This window comes from Oncorhynchus mykiss, chromosome 28 (assembly GCF_057628025.1).
Source record: "Oncorhynchus mykiss isolate SJ-2025 chromosome 28, ASM5762802v1, whole genome shotgun sequence".
Taxonomy (NCBI): Eukaryota; Metazoa; Chordata; class Actinopteri; order Salmoniformes; family Salmonidae; genus Oncorhynchus; species Oncorhynchus mykiss.
The window spans coordinates 31,133,189-31,160,936 of NC_143049.1; the positions used below are offsets into that span (position 1 = coordinate 31,133,189).

At 43.1% G+C, this 27,748-nt stretch overlaps 1 protein-coding gene and 1 long non-coding RNA gene across 10 annotated transcripts in view; one reads left to right on the plus strand and one right to left on the minus strand.

Annotated features, from left to right (window-relative positions):
- LOC110508911 (CREB-regulated transcription coactivator 1) overlaps positions 1-27,748 on the plus strand; it is a 59,118-nt gene that overhangs the window by 6,022 nt on the left and 25,348 nt on the right. For 8 of the 9 annotated variants that reach the window (XM_090225034.1, XM_090225038.1, XM_090225036.1 and 5 more), the window contains exon 2: positions 27,105-27,215. In XM_090225034.1, coding sequence (XP_090081160.1) covers positions 27,105-27,215 — 111 coding nt within the window. Of the gene's footprint in view, positions 1-4,313; positions 4,421-11,962; positions 12,038-12,227; positions 12,410-27,104; positions 27,216-27,748 lie in introns of those variants that run through there. The other variant, XR_016492745.1, reaches the window with a different exon arrangement.
- Positions 14,654-17,571, minus strand: LOC110508912 (uncharacterized). The gene is made up of 5 exons (XR_002471374.3): positions 17,467-17,571; positions 16,281-16,327; positions 16,044-16,070; positions 14,936-14,995; positions 14,654-14,771 (listed from the first exon to the last, which is right to left on the minus strand). It is a non-coding gene; the product is annotated as an uncharacterized LOC110508912 (long non-coding RNA).

Sequence of the window (27,748 nt, forward strand, 5' to 3'; positions counted from 1 at the left end):
TGAACTTTGCGACCTTTTGCCACATTTCAGGCTTCAAACATAAAGATATAAAACTGTATTTTTTTGTGAAGAATCAACAACAAGTGGGACACAATCATGAAGTGGAACGACATTTATTGGATATTTCAAACTTTTTTAACAAATCAAAACCTGAAAAATTGGGCGTGCAAAATTAATCAGCCCCTTTACTTTCAGTGCAGCAAACTCTCTCCAGAAGTTCAGTGAGGATCTCTGAATGATCCAATGTTGACCTAAATGACTAATGATGATAAATACAATCCACCTGTGTGTAATCAAGTCTCCGTATAAATGCACCTGCACTGTGATAGTCTCAGAGGTCCGTTAAAAGTGCAGAGAGCATCATGAAGAACAAGGAACACACCAGGCAGGTCCGAGATACTGTTGTGAAGAAGTTTAAAGCCGGATTTGGATACAAAAAGATTTCCCAAGCTTTAAACATCCCAAGGAGCACTGTGCAAGCGATAATATTGAAATGGAAGGAGTATCAGACCACTGCAAATCTACCAAGACCTGGCCGTCCCTCTAAACTTTCAGCTCATACAAGGAGAAGACTGATCAGAGATGCAGCCAAGAGGCCCATGATCACTCTGGATGAACTGCAGAGATCTACAGCTGAGGTGGGAGACTCTGTCCATAGGACAACAATCAGTCGTATATTGCACAAAGCTGGCCTTTATGGAAGAGTGGCAAGAAGAAAGCCATTTCTTAAAGATATCCATAAAAAGTGTTGTTTAAAGTTTGCCACAAGCCACCTGGAAAACACACCAAACATGTGGAAGAAGGTGCTTTGGTCAGATGAAACCAAAATTGAACTTTTTGGCAACAATGCAAAACGTTATGTTTGGCGTAAAAGCAACACAGCTGAACACACCATCCCCACTGTCAAACGTGGTGGCAGCATCATGGTTTGGGCCTGCTTTTCTTCAGCATGGACAGGGAAGATGGTTAAAATTGATGGGAAGATGGATGGAGCCAAATACAGGACCATTCTGGAAGAAAACCTGATGGAGTCTGCAAAAGACCTGAGACTGGGACGGAGATTTGTCTTCCAACAAGACAATGATCCAAAACATAAAGCAAAATCTACAATGGAATGGTTCAAAAATAAACATATCCAGGTGTTAGAATGGCCAAGTCAAAGTCCAGACCTGAATCCAATTGAGAATCTGTGGAAAGAACTGAAAACTGCTGTTCACAAATGCTCTCCATCCAACCTCACTGAGCTCGAGCTGTTTTGCAAGAAGAAATGGGGAAAAATGTCAGTCTCTCGATGTGCAAAACTGATAGAGACATACCCCAAGCGACTTACAGCTGTAATCACAGCAAAAGGTGGCGCTACAAAGTATTAACTTAAGGGGGCTGAACAGGCCAACATACGCCCAATTTTTCAGTTTTTGATTTGTTAAAAAAGTTTGAAATATCCAATAAATGTCGTTCCACTTCATGATTGTGTCCCACTTGTTGTTGATTCTTCACAAAAAAATAGTTTTATATCTTTATGTTTGAAGCCTGAAATGTGGCAAAAGGTCGCAAAGTTCAAGGGGGCCGAATACTTTCGCAAGGCACTGTATATATTTGTATTTTTGGACCCCATTTTCTCTCCAATTTCGTCCTATTGTTAGTTACAGTCTTGTTCCATCGCTGCAACTCCCATACAGACTCGGGAGAGGCGAAGTTTGAGAGCCATGCGTCCTCCGAAACATGACCCCGCCAAGCCGCGCTGTTTCTTGACTCACTGCTCGCTTAACCCGGAAGCTAGACGCACCAACGTGTCAGAGGAAAAACTGTACCGCATGTCGACATGAGTCAGCGTGCATGTGCCCTGCCCACCACAAGGAGTTGCTAGAGCGCGATGGGAGAAGGATATCCCGGACGGCCAAACCCTCCCCTAACCTGGACGACGCTGGGCCAATTGTACGCTGCCTTATGGGTCTCCCAATCGCGGCCGGCTGCGACACATCCTGGGATCGAACCCGTGTCTGTAGTGGCGCCTTAGAGCGCTATATCACTAGGGAGGCCGGTCATAGCTGCTATTTGAAAAAAGAAATAGGAATCCTATATCCCACCTCTTGCAGAAACACTGCCTGGCATGGGAGCTGTGCGCAATGAGTGAAGTGCTGATCGATTCATTTTTGGAGGCACTGTACACAGGCATAAAAGCTGGTCTAATTTACTCGATGGTCAACAAAGTGAGACATTGTCCTGTGTTTTTTGGCTGTTTACATTGTTTTGTTCACAAGTTTGGTTGTTTTTCAACTTGAGTCTGCTGCTTCAACTAATAGCAAAGAGATGTCCTTGTCGTATCCCAAATATGACACGTGAAAGGACTCAAGTGGCCCAAATACTATGTTAACCTCCCACCCTTAAAGGGGCAGCTGAACATTTTCTCTGATATTTTGATTATTACAAAAAATTACAAAAAATGAAAAGAAATTTAGCGTTATACCACATTACTTCTTACTAATACATTTATTTTTTTAGAAACAGTACAAAGCATGTAATCCGTTTGTTTTTTGACTTAATTATGCAAAAATATTTTGTCTAGTACAAAATCTGAGTGGCGGGGCCTCCCGAGTGGCGCAGCGGTCTAAGGCGTTACTACAACAATCCCATAAGTATAGAAGGTAGTGTGATGTTACAGCTATCTTTAGACATACAGTGTCAGGATGGATGGGCAGGAGATCACCGGAGCTGAGTACCGGCACCTAACATGTTCTACTGCTTGAGCTCCTGTTCCTTTTTTTTTTATAGAATATTAGCTCAAAAGTATAGTGGAGCTCCTGTACCTAAATATAAACAGTACCGGCACCTATTTCAGCTCAAGTCAAGCACTGCAGGTATTGTGGCAAAGATGTGTCCGTAGCAGATTGCTAAAACGTTAGCCAGCTTAATATTAATGCAGGTAGGCTACTCTGTTTTTGTCAGGCAAAACCAGAGAAAATTAAACAAGCGCTTTCTGGTCACTGATGTGGATATGTGCACCCGCCTTTGCGTGCTAATGCTGATGATTGGTCAACAGTCAAGACGGGAAACGTTCTGTTTCTGAAGCACCGATTAGATGTTTTTAAAATAAGAATTTTGTGCAATGCCCTAGACCTACGTTAGTATCCACATTTTATAACCAAATCTACAAATCTAAAATACAAATGGTAGCCTAGTGTATACTGTACTGTAGCCTATTCAAATATGTATCAAAATAATTATAGGCCAACTCGCAACCACCCCAAAACCTTCACTGCTCTAGTTCTCAACCTGTGTTGATTGACAGTTTGCTGGTCCAATCAGAGGGTTGAGTGTGTGTTTCACTAGCCAGTCTGTTTTGTTTGCAAGTGCGATACTGTCTCTGGGTGCCAGGAGAGTAATCCACAGAGACTCCGTGCCACAAAATGATTGACAAAACGTTACAAAATCTGGCCAGATAATTTCAAGTCAGTGGAGTCTTGAGGCGTCAAGTCTCAAGTTATTTTATTTTCTATCAAGTCGAGTCTCAAATCATCAGATTTGTGACTTCAGTCAGACTCCAGTCCATGTCATGTGACTAGAGTCCACATCTGATTATTACAAGTCCATTTACCACTATGAATATTCTGATGTGAATCAAAAATATGCATTCTCAGAGTTCTGTCACATTACCAAGTGATTCGTACATTTGTAGATAGACATTCACAAGTCAAATGGTTTGAGCAGACCTGGAGGACCTTTTTTACTCCTGGCCAATCAGCTAAAACCACAGCCGCTTATTGCTCCAACCATTGGCTGGATTGTTCCATCAGTCAAATCTCAGGAATTAGCTTGAAGAGGAAAAGAGAAGTCATTTCTACAAAGTAACAACGTTACTTAATCCTCGGCCTGAAGTACTAGAATAAAATCTACTTGAAGGTAATAATCTATTTCATATGTGTACATCGATTGATTTTTTTTTTGTGAAAAGGTGTGTTTAACGTGAAATATAATGGTACATGTCAGACAATTGACAGCAGCTAACGTTAGCTAGCTAGCTAAATTTAAACTTGTTCTTGGAGGTTATTCACAAGGTTAGACAGAGAATAACATTTGTGGATATATTTATATAATGCAGAATTGTAAGCTTGTAACTTGAAGTTCATTCAATAATACAGACGTGGGTGATTTCTGTCCCAGCGGACTGAACTGCTTGCAAGTTTTTGTAAAATTTAGATCAGTTAGTTGAATGAGGTGTTGGTGAAGTGCTGGAACAAAAACCTATACACTCCAATGTAAATTTTTTAAATTTTATTTGGTTAATCTATGCAGGTTTCTCGTCTGATTTCCAGGAGCCTGGTGGAGATACAGTAGATACAACCATACTCCGAGTCCTGCAGGCCATTTCCCTGCATCCAGGTTGAGACCTACCAGCAGGAACATGGAGCACTCCATGTCAGTAAGTAATACATTTTTTTTTAAATATACAGTTCCTATGGAAAGTATTCAGACCTTGACTTTCCACATTTTGTTACATTACAGCCTCAGTAATACACACACACAGTACCCCATAATCACAAAGCGAAAACAGGTTTAGACATTTTAGCAAGCGCATTAATAAAAAAGATACCTTATTTCTCAATTCTGTATACTTCTGGCCCTTCTTTGGACACTGTGTTAACTAACCTCCAGGTGAGCTTCAATGCCATTACAACTCTCCTTCTGTGGCCTCCAACTGCTCTTAAATGCAAGTAAAACTAAACACATGCTCTTCAACCGATCACTACCAGCACCTATATTTCACTGGTCACCCCCAAAGCCAATTCCTCCTTTGGCCGCCTTTCCTTACAGTTCTCTGCTGCCAATGACTGGAACGAATTGCAAAAATCACTGAAGCTGGAGACTCATATCTCCCTCACAAACTTTAAGCACCAGCTGTCAGAGCAGCTCACAGATCAATGCACCTGTACATAGCCCATCTGTAAATAGCCCATCCAACTACCTCATCCCCATACTGTTTTTCTTTTGCTCCTTTGCATCCCAGTATCTCTACTTGCACATTCATCTTCTGCACATCCATCACTCCAGTGTTTTAATTGCTAAATTGTAATTATTTCGCCACTATGGCCTATTTATTGCCTGACCTCCCTTGTCCTACCTCATTTGCACACATTGTATATAGACTTTTTTCTATTGTGTTATTGACTGTGTTTTGTTTATTCCATGTGTAACTCCGTGTTGTGGTTTGTGTCGCACTGCTTTGCTTTATCTTGGCCAGGTCGCAGTTAAATAAAGGTGAAATGAAAAAATTTACATTAGTATTCAGACCCTTTGCTATGAGACATAAAATCGAGGTCAGGTGCATCCTGTTTCCATCTACAACTTGATTGCAGTCCACCTGTGGTAAATTCAATTCATTGGACATGATTTAGAAAGGCACACGCCTGTCTATATAAGGTCCCACTGTTGACATTGCATGTCAGAGCAAAAACAAGGCCATGAGGTTGAAATAATTTTCCGTAGAGCTCCGAGACAGAATTGTGTCGAGGCACAGATCTTGGGAAGGGTACCAAATAAATGTATGCAGGATTGAAGGTCCCCAAGAACACAGTGGCCTCCATCATTCTTAAATGGAAGAAGTTTGGAACCACCAAGACTCTTCCTAGAGTTGGCCTCCCGGCCAAACTGAGCGATCGGGGGAGAATGGCCTTGGTCAGGGAGGTGACCAAGAACCCGATGGTCACTTTGACAGAGCTCTAGAGATCCTCTGTGGAGATGGGAGAACCTTCCAGAAGGACAACCATCTCTGCAGCACTCCACCAATCAGGCCTTTATGGTGGAGTGGCTATACAGAAGCCACTCCTGAGTTTGCCAAAAGGCAAAATACTCTCAGACCATGAGAAACAAGATTCTCTGGTCTGATGAAACCAAGATTGAATCTTTGGCCTGAATGCAAAGTGTCACGTCTGGAAGAAACCTGGCACCATCCCTATGGTGAAGCATGGTGGTGGCAGCATCCATGCTGTGGGGATATTTTTCAGCGGCAGGGACTGGGAGAGTCAGACTAGTCAGGATAGAGGGAAAGATGAACGGAGCAAAGTACAGCGATATCCTTGATGAAAACCTGCTTCAGACTGATCAGGACCTCCGACTGGGGTGAAGGTTCACCTTCCAACAGGACAACGACCCTAAGCACACTGCCAAGACAACGCAGGAGTGGCTTCGGGACAAATCTCTGAATGTTCGAGTGTCCCAGCCAAAGCCCAGACTTGGACCCGATCTAACATCTCTGGAGAGACCTGAAAATAGCTGTACAGCAACGCTCCCCATCCATCCTGACAGAGCTTGAGAGGATGTGCAGAGAAGAAAGGGAGAAACTCCCCAAATACAGGTGTGCCAGGCTTGTAGCGTCATATCCAAGAAACTCAAGTCTATAATTGCTGCCAAAGGTGCTTCAACAAACTACTGAGTAAAGGGTCTGAATACTTTGGTAAGTGTTACTTCAGTTTTTGTGTGTAAATAGCAAAAATGGGGTATTGTGTGTGTATATTGATGGTTTAAAAAAATAATAATTTAGAATAAGGTTGTAACCTAACAATGTGGAAAAAACTCAAAGGGTCTGAATATTTTCAGAAGGCATTGTATATAATACTCTACTCATGAGGAGTCTAGAAGCCCTATGCACCATAAACCTGTCTACTTCTGGAGTAACTCCATGTCAAAGAGACTCCGAGGGTTTGGCAGGAGGCCTTGGACTAATGGGGGAGTCAAGGGTGAGGGCTTAGGGGCAGGATTCGTACGGTCATGAAAATGCTGGAAAAGTTATGGAATTTTGAAATGGTGTTTTCCAGGCCTAGAAAAGCAATGGAAATTACCATAATAATACGTTAATATAATTTATTTAGAGGCGAAAGAAACGCACACCTATTTAGGCGAGGTGCTGGCTAGCGCAGTGGAACACTTAAAAAAATAATAAAGAGTGCCACACACTCGGAGCTCAGATGCAAAAATATTTGTCCCAAAAGTTTGAAAGACAAGCTTGTCTTCTTCACCCTGATGAAGACCGCTTGTCTGTCGAAACGTTGGACATAAATATTTTTTGCATCTGAGCTCCTAGTGTGTGGCACTCCTTTAATTTTTTAAAATATAATTTATTTAGGCACATTCTTTAAATATTTTATCAGTCCAATAAAAATAAACTTATCAGTATCACCTGCATTTGTGCGAGATGAGTGGGTTGTTGCTCAAGGAGAGAGAGACTGTCAGACACTGCAGCAGCAGGTAGGCCTAGCCCAGGCCTGGGCAATTATTTTCCATGGAGGGACACATTAGAATATATTTTTTCCATCGTGGGCCAGAATCATATTACAGGATTATACATTGTGTATGACTGTGTTGACATCTACTGTAACTCACATCCAGATATGCTACTTATTTAACTTTTTTTAACATGCACAGAAATAAACCACATCCATTTTCTCCTTTTGGTAGGTATTTTCATTATTAAACATGCAATGAACTACATGGAGGGAAAAGTACATTCAGCACCACGAACAGAACTCTTTTTAACGGGTATGCACAAAAACACAAGAGAGCTCAACATTACATTTAAACTACTCAATCAGTGTGAGGAGTTAAGTCTCTGAGTGTTGACTAGAGCAGTGAAGTCGATTTATAGTTTCTGATGTCGCTATGCACAGGATTGCTTACGAGGTGAGAGTCGGTAAGAGATGATCTGACTTGTTATATTTCATCACTGAAAATATCTGTTCACATACATAGGTTGACCCAAACAGTACAAACATCTTCTGAGCATGCATGCATCTTTGGAAAGTTTTGTTCAAGAGATGCATAGAACCTCATCGGTGACATTGTTTTGAATAGTTTTCCAATCACTGCACCAGACTGAAGATCGATAAGCTCAAGTTGCAGGTCAGTGGGAGCGTTATCCACATTGAAGGTGAAAGGAGAGGAAACCAACAGAATGTCATTTTCCAACACTTTGAAATCCTCAAAACGACGAGAGAACTCACTGTTCAAAGCACGCAGCAGCGATTGTATACTTATCCCGCTGGTCATCTAATAGGGAACATACTAGTAGTGTCAGAAGGTGGGTGAGATTGTTGGCTTCTAGCTGGCGGGTCAGGAGGAGTAATTTTCCCTGTATATCTGATGTGCAAAAAAGGCCCTTCCCTTCTAGTTTGGAATTCAGTTCATTCATGAGGGCCATGATGTCCACTGTGAAGGCAAAAACAGCCAACCACTATCTTGCAGTTGAGGGAAATACACATTTTCCTTTCATTTGCAAAAACTCTGCAATCTCCAACTTCAGGTCCCACACCCTTTTTAAGCACATTCCCCAATCTCAGCCATCTCACCTTTGTGTGGTAGGGGAGATCTGCATGACAAGACTCTCTTCCAACAGTTAGACAAACTGCCTGTGGTTTAAAGATTTTGCTCTTATGAAGTTTACCACTATCCACAACATGGCTAAGTGACTATCCACAACATGGCTAATTTTCAGAACACATTTACAGAGCACCTCCTGATGAATAATGCAATGCAGGAAAATACTTTTCTGATCTGGGTTCTCAGCTCAGCTACTTGATCTTGTATCCTTTACAAAAGGCCAATGTTTTTTCCTGTCAAGTTTGGGCACACATCAGTGGTCACACTGGATAACTTTTCAAAACTCAGTCCCAGCTTTGCCACACACTTATTAACAGACTCCAACACATTTTTCCCTGTGGTTGTGCTCTTCATTGAAGCAAACTCCTCTGTAATTTCAAAGTATGGGGTTATGCCTCGTAAGAATATCAACAACACGCCGTGTCACTGTTCGTTTTGACAGGTAAACATTTTTAAACAGCTCTTTCTTGTCGGGGAAAAGTTGCTGCAGAGTCAATATTTTTTTTTTTAATGAATTCGCCCTCAGCGAATTACTTACTATATTTAGCAATTTCGTGGGACAGTACATAGCTAGCTCTCGCAATTTCGTTGTTTGCTGAATGCAATTTTGTGAAAAGTCCTTGCTGCTTTTGTAACTGAGAAAGCAACTCTTTCGATGCAGTTCTACTAAGAAAATATATTCCTATATTTCTCTGCATGCTTTGTCTGGAAGTGTCGGGACAAGTTGTAGTCTTTAAGACAGCGATGCTCTCTTTGCACACTAAGCACACAGCTTTCCCTGATTCTTCAATAAAGAAATATTTCGATGTCCTCTCTTGCTTTAACACCCCACATAGGTCTACTTTCCTTTTCTTTGAAAAACTCATTTTTGCGCAATTTCTAGCGAGTGACTCGAATCTTGTGAATTACATTTTATTTTTAAAAAATTTGATGTATCTGATTGTGGCTTCAACTTGTTTTGTAGATCCTTCCAGTTGATTTGGGCATCCAATGTATGGGACATTGCAACTCGCTAGTCAGCCTGCAAAGTAACCACTACATTAATAAACGCTAATAGCTAAACTAGAAAAGGTACATTTCCTGAATAAAACGTGTAGGCTTGTTCAGCTGAATAAAAATATTTGTATCCTACCAAAGCTATTTAATCTGATATATTTACTGAGTGAATTATTTCAAAAGGCATAAAACATACTTGGTTAAATGTTGCAATGTTATACAGGACCAGTCAAAAGTTTGGACACCTACTCATTCCCAGGTTTTTCTTTATTTTGACAATTTTCTACATTGTAGAATAATAGTGAAGACAAACTATGAAATAACACATATGGAATCATGTAGTAACCAAAAGTGTTAAACAAATCAAAATATATTTGAGATTCTTTAAATTATCCACCCTTTGCCTTGGTGACAGCTTTGCACACTCTAGGCATGCTCTCAACCAGCTTCATGAGGTAGTGAGTGACCTGTAATGCATTTCAATTAACAGGTGTGCCTTGATAAAGTTAATTTGTGGAATTTCTTTCCTTAATGTGTTTGAGCCAGTCAGTTGTGTTGTGACAAGGTAGGGTTGGTATACAGAAGATAGCCCTATTTGGTAAAAAACAAGTCCATTCAAAGGCAAGAACAGCTCAAATAATCAAACAGAAATGACAGTCCATCATTACTTTAAGACATGACATTGTCAATGCTGAAATGTAAGAACTTTGACAATTTTTTGAAGTGCAGTCACAAAAACCATCAAGCGCTATGATGAAACTGGCTCTCATGAGGACCGCCACAGGAAAGGAAGACCCAGAGTTACCTCTGCTGGAGAGGATAAGTTCATTAGATTTACCAGCCTCAGAAATTGAAGCATAAATAAATGCTTCAGAGTTCAAGTAACAGACACATCTCAACATCAACTGTTCAGAGGAGACTGCGTGAATCAGGCCTTCATGGTCAAATTGTTGCAAAGAAACCACTACTAAAGGACACCAATAAAGACCTACTTCCAAGAAACCGGAGAAATGGACATTAGACCGGTGGAAATCTGTCCTTTTGTCTGATGAGTACAAATTAGATTTTTGGTTTCAACCGCCATGTCTTTGTGAGACAGAGTAGGTGAACTTTGTGAGCTCTGCATGTGTGGTTCCCAATGTGAAGCATGGAAGAAGTGTGATGGTGCTTTGCTGGTGAGACTGATTTATTTAGAATTCAAGGCACACTTAACCAGCATGGCTACCACAGCCTTCTGCAGCAATACGCCATCACGTCTGGTTTTCACTTAGGGAGACTATCATTTGTTTCTCAACAGGACAATGACTCAACACACCTCCAGGCTGTGTAAGGGCTAATTGACCAGGACGGAGAGTGATGGAGTGCTGCATCAGAGGACCTGGCCTCCACAATCACCTGACCTCAACCCAATTGAGATGATTTGGGATGAGTTGGACTGCAGAGTGAAGGAAAAGCAGACAAGTGCTCAGCATATGTGGGAACTCCTTCAAGACTGCTGGAAAAACATTCCAGGTGAAGCTGGTTGAGAGAACGCCAAGAGTGTGCAAAGCTGTCAAAGGCAGCTTCATTAAATAGTACCCACAAAACACCAATCTCAAAGTCAACAGTGAAGAGGCAACTCTGGGATGCTGGCCTTCTAAGCAGATTTGCAAAGAAAAAGCCATATCTCAGACTGGCCAATAAAAATAAAATATTAAGATGGGCAAAAGAACAGACACTGGACAGAGATGACCAGCATCCCGGAGTCACGTCTTCACTGTTGACGTTGAGACTGGTGGGTACTATTTAATGAAGCTGCCAGTTGAGAACTTGTGAGGCGTCTGTTTCTCAAACTAGACACTAATGTACTTGTCTTCTTGCTCAGTTGTGCACCGGGGCCTCCCACTCTTTCTATTCTGGTTAGAGACAGTTTGCACTGTTCTGTGAAGGGAGTAGTACACAGCATTGTATGAGATCTTCAGTTTCTTGGCAATTTCTCACATGGTTTAGCCTTCATTTCTCAGATCAAGAATAGACTGACGAGTTTCAGAAGAAAGGTCTTTGTTCCTGGCCATTTTGAGCCTGTAATCGAACCCACAAATGCTGATGCTCCAGATACTCAACTAGTCTAAAGAAGGCTAGTTTTATTGCTTCTTCAATCAGGACAACAGTTTTCAGCTGTGCTAACATAATTGCAAAAGTGTTTTCTAATGATCAATTAGCCTGAAATTCATGAAATTCTACCTAAAATGTGTATAAACCCTGTAGGGGGAGTGAGAGTGAAGTTATAGACATGATACCACTTCAACCACAGAGTAAGGCTGCCTTCAAAACAAAATGCATTAAACGCATGTCCAACACAGCTGTTTGGTCAGGAAAAATGCTGTTATGTTTTTAATTAGTTGAAGGATAGTCTTTGCTACTTTTCTGACGGACAACACAAGCCTCTCCCCGAACACACTCCTTCATTGGAAAACCATTGAGTTGCTGTGTTTCATGCATCCATTTGTCTGATTGGAAGGCACCCTTTATATTCCTCAATATTTAACAATGTAAATGTTAACGCTCTTGCTCTCTCATTCAATTGCATTCTGTTCCTCTATCCATTTCTCTACAGGTGCTACAGAGAGAATATTCCAAGGACCACCAAAGCCTTCTGGCCAACAACCTGCAATCTCTCCAGAGTAGAGAAGTAAGCTCTGCTGGTGGTAATATACTATACGCACTATGTAAACCTCCTTCACTATGGCTGTCTGTGTGATGACATATAGCATATTATCCATGGTCACTGGTTGGAATGACTGTACTCACTCCAATTCATACTCTCTCCTCCCTCTAAAAGTATCCCAGACAAACTAACGTGTCCTTCCCCCTATCCCTAGGTGAGTCTGCTGGGCCTTGGAACTCTAGAGCAGCATGTGTAAAAACCTGCCACCCTGTTGTCAGCCATCAGCAGACAGTTAGTTCCCTGAGGAAGGATGCAACTGTGAAGGCTTTTCAATTGCCAAATGTAGGGGGGAGGGGGTTGATCCCCAAACGCAATAAAGTTTTGTAGTTTTGTCTACTCATGTTCTTTAAAAAAACAAAAACTGTTTAATCCATATAATTGTATTTGTAAAATGTTGCGATATGCCTGGCTGGGCCTCTCTTGCTTGCAGCGCACGCTGCCCAAATTGCGGGCCCTTCCGACTGTAGGCTATTTAAAAAAAGTAACAATTTTTTTTAAAGAAGCAATTGATCCTCTGTGGTTAAATCATCCTTTCTTGTGTAGAAGCCTATTTTTAATGATTATGTATTTCTGTATAGACAGGAGTAAACTAATTAGGCTATATAATTCAATTTACTTCAGGGAAAGCTTAGCTTCCCCTAGCAATATGGACATGCACCCTGTTCCTTTTTAATGTGGCATGAACACAACCAGTCATGATGTTTTCATCTGATTGTCAAACAAAGGTGCTCCTGTAAGCTATCCGTACACATTTGTCCACTCACAAAATCATTTCAGCATCCAAACCCCAACGGTGCACTATGCATCTGAAATCTGATGACTGGAAAGAGACATCTGTTACAAAACACCTACATGTATTGTAATGACATTCTGCCATTGTCATTAGGCTTACACTTGTAACCTGAATTGATGCATCCACTGTTGTCCACACGTGCCTCTGTCTCAGCCACTCATCTCTACCTTGACAAAATGTAAGTGTTCTCCTCAAACCACAATGCAATTTGGCTCATAAACCACCCGGTTTCCAGTCAATTCGCAAATGTTAGGGCATGTTGTATTAATTGTGATAGGCTCATGTTTTACCGGTACGGCGTACCCACACAATCTTTGCGTACTGGACCATGCCACCTTACTTTCACCCCCTGTGTATATAAGACATCACAGGTGTGCCTACTACATACCTAGCCCAGACAAGCCTGAAGAATAGGACAAATAGACAAGTGAATGTCAGTTCTTTCAGTCGACTGGGTTTGACATTTCACTACTGGACACACCCTTTTTTGCGGTCATAGTTTGGCCAATAAGAGCTTTGTGGATGTATGCCCCACATGTCTATATAACACCCTGCACCGCTCTGGTTTCCTCATTCTTAGCCTCTTCACAAGTCTATTGGGTTACTTGCCTGTTAAGCAGCTTTCTTCAGAAAACTAGCTCTCAATTTAACTGTTTCTTTTAGTGGGGATTAACACCCCAGCACAAAGCATTCAGTGGCTAATTTTCAGGAATTCTGCAGCTTGTAAGAAGTGCCTTTTTTTTGTCGGCTAGCTACAGTACACCTGTTGCCTGGCCTACACACAATTGGCATTGTTACCTAGCTAGATCCACTGCTTTCACATCCCGCTAATAGCAGTTTCTCACAAATTGTAGCTTCTTCTACCAGGGATCTCTAGCTCTCCGTCGGTTCCCACCGCTCGGAGTTAGCTAGCTAAACTTTAAGTGTCTTGGCTAGTTGGTGGGCTAACTGGTGTTTTAGCTAGCAACCTCTGGGCTAAACCGCCATTCGATTTGTTTGGCTAGCATGAGCGGTGTTGTTTCTTCAGTGTGTTACCCAGTATTGAAGCACCACCCCTTTCACATTCCCCTGTGAAAGATAACCCACCCATTTGTTCTACCTCGAGTTACTTAGTGCCAACACTTGGCGCTACAGAGGGTAGTGCGAACGGCCCAGTACATCACTGAGGCCAAGCATCCTGCCATCCAGGACCTATATAATAGTCAGAGGAAAACCCATAAAATTGTCAGACTCCAGTCACCCACCCAAGTTATAGACTTTTCTCTTCCACCGCACGGCAAGCAGTACCAGAGTGCCAAGTCTAGGACTAAAATGCTTCTACTCCAAGCCATAAGACTGCTGAACAGTTCATAAAATTGTCACTGGACAATCTACATCGATTTCCCCCCCCCCCCCCCTTTGTACATTGCTGCTACTCACTGTTTGTTTGTTACCTATGCATAGTCACTTCGCTCCCACCTACATGTACAGATTACCTCAACCTGTACCCCCACACACTGCCTCGGTAGCCCCTGTATATAGCCTTATGTTATTCTTATTGTCTTACTTTTTATTTTAGTCTACTTGGTAAATATTTTCTTATTGATCTGCACTGTTGGTTAAGGGCTTGTAAGTAAGCATTTCAAGGTAAAGTCCACACTTGTTGTATTCGGTGCATGTGACAAAGTTTGATTTGATCTCTCACGCAATGGCTCGGCTAGCTGGCTATCATCACTCAGGTGCAGTTCTTGTGTCTGTAGCAGTTTTCATGAATGAGTGGATACATAATACATGTTAAATGACTATGAGACAGAGATAAGGAGACTCTTGCTGTGATGTAAGGTACAACTGAAGGCCCCAATATTCAGTCAGGCAGCTGGAAGCAGATGTTTCACCATCCAGGCCCATGTCACAGCATGCAGAGGTCTGATGGGGAGATGACAAATACATTATCTACCTTGCTAACACATCAAAGCCGTGTTAGCATTTACTGCACATGTTGCTAAACAATCCAACCATTTTGTAAGTGTCAATGATATGAATGGGCAATTCACATACAATATCCACTTCATAAGCATTGACTGTAATACCTCTAGGGTCCTTTGGTTGTCTTGCAGTTTTCTGCTTTCTAGGGATCTTACTCCCTCCACCTGAAATGCAATAACAAAAACATGAATAACAATAATCCTAGTCAGTCAGTTTGGCAAAATGTGCTAATTAAAAACACTCAAGTAAATGTGTACAAGCCTATACAGCCAAATTATACAAAAACAATAGCCGGTTTACAGAAGGGGCATATCTTTCAGTCCCCAATTAATCAACAGGCAGTGTAACATAGTAGTTTGACAGTGTTCAAAAGTCAGTAACAAGTCTAAAATATAGCTAGCAAATATCGTTTTTATTTTCTAGAAACCTAACATTTAGGTAGTGACGATTGTGGGAGTTTTTCCCCCAGCAGTTCTAATTTGGCTAACGTAGTTTATGGCAAACTTTATCAGATGGTTAACTAGCAAATATATTTGTTTTCCCCTCGCATCTAAAGCTGCCTGCTAAAGCTACCGTTAGCCAGTTGATAGTAAAACTAGGATGAACGTCAGAAGCCAGCTTGCTAAAGTTAATTTAGCTGCTGTCAATGGAGTTCGTCTGAAACATCAACTGCCTCCACGTAGAACATCAACTGCCTCCACATAGAACATCAACTGCCTCCACGTAGAACATCAACTGCCTCCACGTAGAACATCAACTGCCTCCACGTAGAACATCAACTGCCTCCACCTAGAACATCAACTGCCTCCACATAGAACATCAACTGCCTCCACGTAGAACATCAATTGCCTCCACGTAGAACATCAACTGCCTCCACTTAGAACATCAACTGCCTCCACATAGAACATCAACTGCCTCCACGTAGAACATCAACTGCCTCCACGTAGAATATCAACTGCCTCCACGTAGAACATCAACTGCCTCCACGTAGAACATCAACTGCCTCCACATAGAACATCAACTGCCTCCACATAGAACATCCTATCTCTCTGTAACTGTAACATGAATGGTTCCTTAAGGAGAATATGTTCCTCTTCATCCAGGCCATTATACAACTGTAGTTCTTTAAGGGTTGTAATGCGGTCTTCCCCGTCCATCCCAATTACACTAGGGAGGTAAACGGTGCCTTTAAATGTTTGGAGTTCACACCACCTTGCTGCCTCTAGGGTGTCCCTTTTTCTTGAAGAAAAGGGAAGAATAAATATTAAGAGTAGTGCCTCATTGGGTCATCAAGTCAAATTACACCCCACTTTCACAATATCACCATGCAAACAAAAGCCACAATTATTAAAGGGGTTTTCAGTGATATCTATAACTACTCAACAAGTCATCACAACTATTATATTTTGCCATGCATCAAGCCTTCAGCATTACACACAGAGTACATACCCAGTTCACAGCTCTCAGTTCGCTGTGCATTTTGTTTTCAGTATCGTCTAGAAAGAAGACATATTGTGGTCATTAAGTAATGTAGGGAACCTCTAAGGATGTGTGTACAAGAATGAGCTGGATGCTGATGTGCGGTCTTCTTCATCATCCTGAAATATATTGGAGAGGAGCGGGGTAAATACTATACCACTCGTCATATGAGAAAGGGGGGTTTAAAGACTATTTTCACCTCCTTTTTCAATCATTCAACCTCTCTTCTTCAGACCTTAGTAAGTGAATGACGCATTCAATATGAAAATATATTCAGGTCAGTCTGTCTACAGTGAAACAAGTGATTTTAAGGATGCAAATGAAAGGTTTTTATAATGTTCAATACTGGCGGCATGGGAAAGTTCTGCAGGAGAACTAGGCACCACCATCGCTTCATTTGCTGCATGTTTTCCTTTGAAAAAGAAAATCGGCCAATCGGATGGGGGTCCCAACTACAACAATAATGATAATAGTTAATACTTTTTTTGAACACAGTTGGAACTGAATTAGTATTTTTCACAACATGTATGAATTTTGCTGGACCAGAAAATGTATTTTCGACTGCAAACACCGTTTCGCACATCAATGTACTCACATGCCAAAAATCTTTCATTGGACACTGTTTCAAAGCAATGTGTATGCTTTCTTCATAAATGTGTTTACGTTTTTCTTATTTAACTTCAGTTTGCAGTGTGGACAAGTTACAATGACTTTTCTTGACTTGCCGTGTATGTTGGAACCTGGTGATTTCATTATTGTATATACTATGGGTAGGCTGTGTAGGCTCGCTCGCACATTTAGAGCCAGCCAAACACATCAAGGCATACATTGAAGAAACACAGAAACTCAACAATCAAATCGATTACATAACTGTACATATAAACCTAGGCTTATTGCTCAAGTAGTCAAATTTGTCCAAATAACATTCCCTCATTGTGAGCAATTAGCTAGCTCACGTGCAAATTAACAGTATGCTAACATCGGTGCAGTAGTTGGTCATATAAACACATACCACTGCACTGGTATAACATTAATATTACAAAGTACATTATGCATAATGACAGTCTCACTCACTTCCATGGTTTATATTTTTATTCATGTAGGTTAGGTTCGATTAAGTTTCTCTTTAGTTGATGTTAATACCGTCCACGTTTACCTCAACTTGGATGACCTTGAAGGAGCCGGGAAGGGTTCGGTTAAACGCGTTTGACTCCGCCCACATTGATCCCTGCCCCGAACTGCACACTGCAGTCAGGGGCTTCTCTAATGGAATGGTGTAGTATTGGCTATGGGCTGGGTCGACTCAGGCTGGGCCTGCCCACCACACATTTTCATTGGTTGAGACCCATTTGCATTCCACCACGTAGCCTGGGTAGTGAAATGTCCGCACGTACATGCAACAGATAAGCTAGCTAGCCACTCTAGCTAGCTAGTTAGCTGGATAACATTCTAGCAAATATGGTCCAATATGTAATGGACAGAAACTGCTTCTCCAATAGAAATTCCAAATCACGCTTGTAAGCATTGTCATGGCAACTTTGGCAAGCTACGCTCATGCGCAGAGACACGTCATCGGGTCTAATGGTCGTCTCGCACTAAACTGCGCATGTACAGGCCGTCAAATCAAAGGCACTCTTTATATATAAAGTTGTTTTTGACACTTTAAAACGTGCCAGTTTGTCACATGGTTTGAGTAATAACAAGTTCAACTACTTAATATATTGGCTCGAATCTAGGTTGTGCCATTAGATTTCGAGAACATTTTGGAACTAAGTAAGAATTGTTCACTTCTCTCATTGACGTCTCAAGCTCCAAACCCCGGCCTGGTCTGCTTCGCAAGTGTTTCCAGAAGTCTTGCGATGTTGCACCTCTGGGTTTAAAAACTCTGATTTTGACCAATGGGTAAAATGTTAATTCTATAGATAATCATATTAAGAAAACCAATGGTCCAAACCTCATGTCTCTATCATAATCCACTCAAAAGCATGGCCGGTACTACAGTACATATGAGACAGTACATATGAGGACACCAAGGTCCAGACCTATATAATTTTTTCTAATTTGAAATATATATTTTTGTACACAAAAAATCTACATATAAAGTATTTTGTACACAATAAAGAAAATAAATTATGGGTCAACATGTAAATATTGCTTCCAACGTTGATCAAAGATTTGGCTCCCGGAGTTGCGTTTTTAGCAGCACATTCACCACTCTCTCAAACGGCTAACTCCGCCCTCTCACCAGGGCCCGCCCTACCTTACCTCCTTGTCCCTCCAAATAAAATATTGAAATACGGATCATTTGTTTGACCGAGATGCGGCCCGACAGAAAGATACATCAATCTCAGTGAAAGCATCCATGTGAGCAACACAGTACCCCTCTGTCTTAGTATGTGGAGACCAGAGGTCACCAAAGTATTCCTAGTCAATCACCAATTATTTATGTACAAAAGCCAACAAAAAAGGCTGTGATAAAGGCTTGCGCTTTTTTGTTTTTGTGTTCCGCTGTTGGCGGTATGTGCACTTGATTCAGAAGCCCTGCGCACCGGGTAAAGTGTTCCCATAATGAACCATTTCATTTGTCTGAAAAGACAAACTCTGTGTACTCTGCGGAAGGGAACTCTTAGGCTAAATTAGTGCAGCTACTGAGATGGTCAATCAGATAGCTCAAATCACAGTGCCTACTGTGCTTCCACATCCCCGGCCACAGCGAAGTTCGATACTAGCCTACATAAGATTTAATCACTTTTAAAACCATGACCACAGAGAGACTGTCAAAGAATACAGCAAAGAGCTTCTGTTCTTAGGAATGATTTCATGTTGAATTTGTCATTCATCACTGTCAACACTGTTTTTATTCAACACTACTAGAAAACATAAAATGCACTTCTCCCTACTTTCACTCACGCTGCAACTGCCATGAATGAGTAGCCTAGTGTATCGATAGCCCTGCGTTTTAATTATTATTAGCAGCTCGTACACCCACTATTTTAATATTGAAGAATATTTCACTTTCTCTGCTCATAGGAACAACATACATTTCTACATGAGGCAGATGTGGTGCGACTTGAGATTTGCAGTCAGGTGGAAGACTGTGTCACCTCTCTCTAGTCAGTTCCACCGGAGGAAAGGAAGGACCCTCTGCTGCTCTCTCCGGCTGCTGAGACTAATGCCGTGTTAAAAACAACTGGGAACTCAGGAAAAAAATGAGATCCGACTGGGAAAAATATTTTTAAACGGTCATCCAACTCGGAATTCCAAGTCAGAAACTATTTCACTGACTTCATGATTTGACCTAATTTTTTCCCCCAGAGTTCCCAGTTGTTTTGAAAGCACCATATACCATCAGATGCAGGCAACATCAGTCCAGTAAAATAAAAAAAGTGAATAATTTGCAAATTATTTACATTTATGCTCAGCTGTGCCTTGCAAGTGCTACACCAACTGATGATCTATTTTGTAATCAAATCTAGAGTTTTGGAATATAATATGTCGGAGAATAACAATATCGGCAGGACAGGCATATAGCCAAACTGCTGTGATAATGTATTAGGTCTACTGCACAAACCTTATTCTTACAGAACTGTTTTTATTAGGTCAATGTTAAAACATTTTAAGTCATGTTTTGAAAAAATCTGAGCGGTAGAGCTCAACTTGCTCTTTGACCGCGAAAGTGATCACTGGTGTACACCATGTATCTGATGCTGTCTGGACCAAAAGAGAATGGCATGTCATACTATTTCTGTCAAGACAGCATCAGATACAGTGGGGAGAACAAATATTTGATACACTGCCGATTTTGCAGGTTTTCCTACTTACAAAGCATGTAGAGGTCTGTAATTTTTATCATAAGTACACTTCTACTGTGAGAGATGGAATCTAAAACAAAAATCCCCAAAATCACATTGTATGATTTTTAAATAATTAATTAGCATTTTATTGCATGACATAAGTATTTGATCACCTACAAACCAGTAAGAATTCCGTCTCTCACAGACCTGTTAGTTTTTCTTTAAGAATCCCTCCTGTTCTCCACTCATTACCTGTATTAACTGCACCTGTTTGAACTTGTTACCTGTATAAAAGACACCTGTCCACACACGTGGCTTTTCAAGAAGCTGATTAAACAGCATGATCATTACACAGGTGCCAATAGGCTACTCTAAAATGTGACATTTTGTCACACAACACAATGCCACAGATGTCTCAAGTTTTGAGGGAGTGTGCAATTGGCATGCTGACTGCAAGAATGTCCACCAGAGCTGTGGCCATAGAATTAAAAGTAATTTCTCTACCAGAAAAACTTAGTTTTAGAGAATTTGGCAGTACGTCCAACAAGCTTCAACCGCAGACCAAGTGTATGGCATCGTGTGGGAGAGCAGTTTGCCGATGTCAACATCTTGTGAACAGAATGCCCCATGGTGTTGCGGTTATGGTATGGGAAGGGTATGGGAAGGCATAAGCTACTGTCCTCGAACACAATTGCATTTTATCGATGGCAATTTGAATGCACACAGATACCGTGACAATGAGACAGCCTATAGGGAGGAGGTCAGAGACCTGGCCGTGTGGTGCCAGGACAACATCCTCTCCCTCAACGTGATCAAGACAAAGGAGATGATGTGGACTACAGGAAAAGAAGGACCGAGCACTCCCCCCTTCTCATCGACAGGGCTGTAGTGGAGCAGGTTGAGAGATTCAAGTTCCTTGGTGTCCACATCACCAACAATCTGTCATGGTCCAAACACACCAAGACAGTCGTAAAGAGGGCACGACAACTCCTATACCACGCGGTGTCAGAGGAAGGCCCAAAGAATTGCCAAAGACTCCTTGCCCATTTGGAAATGTCTGATTTCTGAACACACCACGTGGTACACCACGTCTTAACACACCACGTGGTACACCACCAATAAGCTGAGCTTCTCAGTCACTTTTTCTTCACCTCACACAAGGCAACAAAGTATTTTTTTAAATTTTAATATTAAAATTTTACATCAAATGATAGTTCCTCTGGATTTGAAAAATCTTTCCAAAACTCCCAGCCTCGATGTGAAAGAGCAAAATATCATGATCTGATGATCCCATATATCCAGTGGAAGCATTATAAAAATCAGCTGTCTGTCCCGAGCTCACTGGCGCAGGAAACTCTGAGGGCTTGGAATAGGCTTGTTCAGTGGAGACCAACCCTTTCTGAGTGAAGATCACTTCCTGAGTCAAAATGCAAGCCAAAATCTACGGCTCAGATTTGTTTTATTTTTACATTACTTAAAAAATGTAAGCCTATGCAACATTAACCTTTTAAAAACAGTACTGTAGCAATGAGGTTTGTGCAGTAGGCTATATGCCAAATACATTATCACCGCATATTGGCTTTGCTTGAATTGTCGTGCCATTGCATTATGGTTCTGACCATTTAAAAAATATATATATTTCAAAATTTGAGGTAGGCTATATGACACATATATATCACACTCGTAATAGATCAGTTGTTGTATTACTCGTGAGGCACAGCTGAGCGAGCATACATTTAAATATTTTACTGGGCTGATGGGGCCTACATCTGATGATCAGTCTTAGTGCAACCTGGTCTCATAGCATAACCTTAACCCTTTTAGCTAACTCTTCCCCTAACCCAAACCTTAACCCTTTAACCTAACTCCTAAACTTAACTCGAACCTTAACCCTAACCCCTAGTAAACGTTACCGAGCGAGCGAACATTAGACATCTAGTTAGAATTTGTAATATATCATACATTTTGCAAATTTGTAATATATTGTCCATTTAGAAAATTCGTAACATTGTACATTTTGCAAATCGGAACATACCATAGGATACATACCACGGAACATACCATACGATACATTCTACGGAACATACCATACGATACATTCTACGGAACATACCATACGATACATACCACGGAACATACCATACGATACATACCACGGAACATACCATACGATACATACCACGGAACATACCATACGATACATACCATGGAACATACCATACGATACATACCACGGAACATACCATACGATACATTCTACGGAACATACCATACGATACATACCACGGAACATACCATACGATACATACCACAGAACATACCATACGATACATACCATACGATACATACCACGGAACATACCATACGATACATACCACGGAACATACCATACGATACATACCACGGAACATACCATACGATACATACCACGGAACATACCATACGATACATACCACGGAACATACCATACGATACATACCACGGAACATACCATACGATACATTCTACGGAACATACCATACGATACATACCACGGAACATACCATACGATACATACCATACGATACATACCACGGAACATACCATACGATACATACCACGGAACATACCATACGATACATACCACGGAACATACCATACGATACATACCACGGAACATACCATACGATACATACCATACGATACATACCACGGAACATACCATACGATACATACCACGGAACATACCATACGATACATACCATACGATACATACCACGGAACATACCATACGATACATACCACGGAACATACCATACGATACATACCACGGAACATACCATACGAAATTAATACATAACATATCATCTTAAATAATGTTGTAGATTTACATACAGAATTATACGAAATGCTCAGAGACCAGGTTGCTCAGCAGAGGGAGAGAGCAAGAGGAGACAGGGGTCCGCCTCTCAACGTCCCTCCGCTCTCCCTTTCCTCTGTTGACACTGACCAAAAAGGGACACCGTCTTCCAGCTGATGGTGAAACTCGAGTAGTACAGCATTATTCCTGCATAATGCACAAATTCATGTTGTTACTCCTATGAAAAGAGAAAGTGAAATATTTCTCGATATTAAAAAAGACCCAATCTGCTAATAATAATGCAAGCCTATCAATACACTTTCCTACTCATTACAGCTGCAGTGTTGGTTGTAGCGTGAGTGGAAGTTTGAAGACTGCACATTTTAATAGCCTCAAAGTGTTGAATAAAAAGTGTTGACAGTGCTGAGTAAGAACTTAAACATGAACTCACTCATAAAAACAACATCTCTTTGCTGTATTCTTTGACATTCTCTCTCTGGTCATGATTTGAAACATTTTGAGATATCACAGTATCAACAATGCTGTGGACTTTTTTTTAAGCCTGCTGCTTTACTGTAGACACGGTAATCTGACCCATCCGATTGGCCAGGGCTAGGCCTATAGTGCACTTAATTTGCTTTCCGGGAAGGCAGAGTTTGTTGCTTCAGACACATGAAATGGTTCAAAATGAGAACACTTCAAGGAATTTAGCTCTCTTCTTGGTGACACTCGAGCTGAGGTCAGGAAAGATGAACACCTTGCATCCGCAGAAATGTAGCTGGTCTCTCTCTGCCCTGCCTCTTGAGGATGCGCTCCGTGTCACAGTAATAATGAAAACGGATGATAAACACTCTAGGCTTGGAGTTGTCGTCTCCGCCCGCTGGGGAAGGGACAATGCGGTGGGCTCTGTCCAGCTTCGGGGTAGATGGAACGATGGCCGGACCTAGCACCTCCGCAAAGAAGTCTGACATGAACTTAACTGAGTTCCCTCCAAGTTTCTCTGGTATACCAACAACCTGAAGATTGCAACGATGAGAATGGGATTCCAGGTCATCGGTCTTGTTAATCAGTTTTTGGTTTTCGGAGCTCAGACTGGCAACCATTTTCTCATTCTCATTTTCTCACTATGCGGTTACTGCCATCACACAGGTCATGTTCAAAGCCGTTGTAACGATTCTCTTGTTGTGAAGTTGAGGCGGACCAAAACGCAGCGTGGTGGTTGTTCATTGTAATTTAATGAAGACACTATACATGAACAAACTAACGAAAACAAGAAACGTGAGAACTCAAAACAGCCTATCTGGTGAATACTACACAAAGACAGGAACAATCACCCACAAACACACAGTGAAACCCAGGCTACCTAAATATGGTTCCCAATCAGAGACAATGACGAACACCTGCCTCTGATTGAGAACCATATCAGGCCGAACATAGAACTAGACAAACTAGACATGAAACATAGAATGCCCACTCAGATCACACCCTGACCAACCACAACATAGAAATATACAAAGTAAACTATGGTCAGGGTGTGACAGTACCCCCCCCCCAAGGTGCGGACTCCGGCCGCAAAACCTGAACCTATAGGGGAGGGTCTGGGTGGGCATCTGTCCGCGGAGGCGGCTCTGGCGCTGGACGTGGACCCCACTCCATAATAGTCTTTGTCCACCTCCTTAGCGTCCCTAGATAGGTGACCCTCCTAAGAGACAGCTCGGGACAGAGGGACAGCTGCTCGGGACAGAGGGACAGCTGCTCGGGACAGAGGGACAGCTGCTCGGGACAGAGGGACAGCTGCTCCGGGCGGAGGGGCTCTAGCGGCCCCTGGCTGACTGGCGGCACTGGCGGCCCCTGGCTGACTGGCGGCACTGGCGGCCCCTGGCTGACTGGCGGCCCCTGGCTGACTGGCGGCACTGGCGGCCCCTGGCTGACTGGCGGCACTGGCGGCCCCTGGCTGACTGGCGGCACTGGCGGCCCCTGGCTGACGGGCGGCACTGGCGGCCCTGGGCAGACGGGAAGCTCCGATGGCGCCGGGCAGATGGGAAGCTCCGGCAGAGGCGCCGGGCAGACGGGAAGCTCCGGCAGAGGCGCCGGGCAGACGGGAGGCTCCGGCAGAGGCGCCGGACAGGCGGGAGGCTCCGGCAGAGGCGCCGGACAGGCGGGAGGCTCCGGCAGAGGCGCCGGACAGGCGGGAGGCTCCGGCAGAGGCGCCGGACAGGCGGGAGGCTCCGGCAGAGGCGCCGGACAGGCGGGAGGCTCCGGCAGAGGCGCCGGACAGGCGGGAGGCTCCGGCAGAGGCGCCGGACAGGCGGGAGGCTCCGGACAGGCGGGAGGCTCCGGCAGAGGCGCCGGACAGGCGGGAGGCTCCGGCAGCGGCGCCGGACAGGCGGGAGGCTCCGGCAGAGGCGCCGGACAGGCGGGAGGCTCCGGCAGCGCTGGAGAGGAGGAAGGCTCTGGTAGCGCCGGAGAGGCGGGAGACTCCGGCAGCGCTGGAGAGGAGGAAGGCTCTGGACGGATGGGCCGGAGAGACAGCCTGGTACGGGGAGCTGCCACCGGAGGGCTGGGGTGTGGAGGTGGTGACGGATAGACCGGGCCGTGAAGGCGCACTGGAGCTCTTGAGCACCGAGCCTGCCCAACCTTACCCGGTTGAATGGTCCCGGTCGCCCTGCCAGTGCGGCGAGGTGGAATAGCCCGCACTGGGCTATGCAGGCGAACCGGGGACACCGTGCGCAAGGCTGGTGCCATGTAAGCCGGCCCAAGGAGACGCACTGGAGACCAGATGCGTAGAGCCGGCTTCATGGCACTTGGCTCGATGCCCACTCTAGCCCGGCCGATACGCGGAGCTGGAATGTACCGCACCGGGCTGTGCACCCGCACTGGGGACACCGTGCGCTCCACAGCATAACACGGTGCCTGCCCGGTCTCTCTAGCCCACCGGTAACCACAGGAAGTTGGCTCAGGTCTCCTACCTGGCGTAGCCATACTCCCTGTTAGCCCCCCCCCAAGAAATTTTTGGGGCTGACTCCCGGGCTTCCATCCACGACGCCGCGCTGCCTCCTCATACCAGCGCCTCTCCGCTTTCGCCGCCTCCCGTTCTTCCTTGGGGCGGCGATACTCTCCTGGCTGAGCCCAAGGTCCTTTACCGTCTAATTCGTCCTCCCATGTCCATACCTCCTCGCGCTGCTCCTGCTGCTGCTTTTTCCTTTGCCCATTACCACACCGCTTGGTCCTGTTGTGGTGGGTGATTCTGTAACGATTCTCTTGTTGTGAAGTTGAGGCGGACCAAAACGCAGCGTGGTGGTTGTTCATTGTAATTTAATGAAGACACTATACATGAACAAACTAACGAAAACAAGAAACGTGAGAACTCAAAACAGCCTATCTGGTGAATACTACACAAAGACAGGAACAATCACCCACAAACACACAGTGAAACCCAGGCTACCTAAATATGGTTCCCAATCAGAGACAATGACGAACACCTGCCTCTGATTGAGAACCATATCAGGCCGAACATAGAACTAGACAAACTAGACATGAAACATAGAATGCCCACTCAGATCACACCCTGACCAACCACAACATAGAAATATACAAAGTAAACTATGGTCAGGGTGTGACAGCCGTTAAGTTGGTGGCCTTGTTCATCCACAGTGGCTCGGACACCATCCAGGGCGGCGGAGAAGGTGGCCAGAGCAGCATCGATGACAGTTTTGAGCTGAGTGGCAATGGTAGCTGTAAAATCCGATATCAGAACCATACAGAAGTTCTGGAGATCTGTGGGGAGTGTGACCGCATGACTGCGTAACGGTTGGACTGGAGTCTGCGCCAGTACCATTCACGTTTGCCATCGCGGTTGAAACGTTAGTTACAGGTCTTCTGCTCCTCAGATTGTGTGACATTTGAATCAAAAAGGTAATTAACAAACTCATCAATCAAATCTGCTATGTAAGAAAGTGGAATGCAAAGTAAAAATTTGCCAAAATTAACTAATGCGTAAGAGCCTCATCCACAAGCCTCTTCTCCATTCACATGCTCAATTGGAAGCCCCTCCATTTTGTTTTTGATTTATTTGTTCTATTGCCTTTTGAATATTTCATACCTAACATTATCTGACTCCATGTTTGCTTATTGTTTTGTTTCTTCACTCTCTTTATTCAGTTACAGAAGACCCAGTATTTACAGTTGGGACAAAACCGTGGGCAGTATTATGGCGGATCATTGCCAAATGTCAATCAGATTGGAAATGGCACCATTGACATGCCTTTTCAGGTAAGTGTGTTTGTAGGACTCTGATTTGAAATATTTGTGGTCTTACCCTAAATTGAACACGTTTACTCTTTTGTTGACATATATATTGGCTATCATTTACAGTTGAAGTTTACATACACCTTAGCCAAATACATTTAAACTCAGTTTTTCACAATTCCTGACATTTATTCCTAGTAAAAATCCCCTGTCTTAGGTCAGTTAGGATCACCACTTTATTTTAAGAATGTGAAATGTCAGAATAATAGTAGAGTGAATGATTTATTTCAGCTTTTATTTCTTTCATCACATTCCCAGTGGGTCAGAAGTTTACATACACTCAATTCGTATTTGGTAGCATTGCCTTTAAATTGTTCAACTTGGATCAAACGTTTCGGGTAGCCTTCCACAAGCTTCCCACAATAAGTTGGGTGAATTTCGGCCCATTTCTTCTGACAGAGCTGGAGTCAGGTTTGTAGGCCTCCTTGCTCGCACATGCTTTTTCAGTTCTGCCTACAAATTTTCTATAGGATTTAGGTCAGGGCTTTGTGATGGCC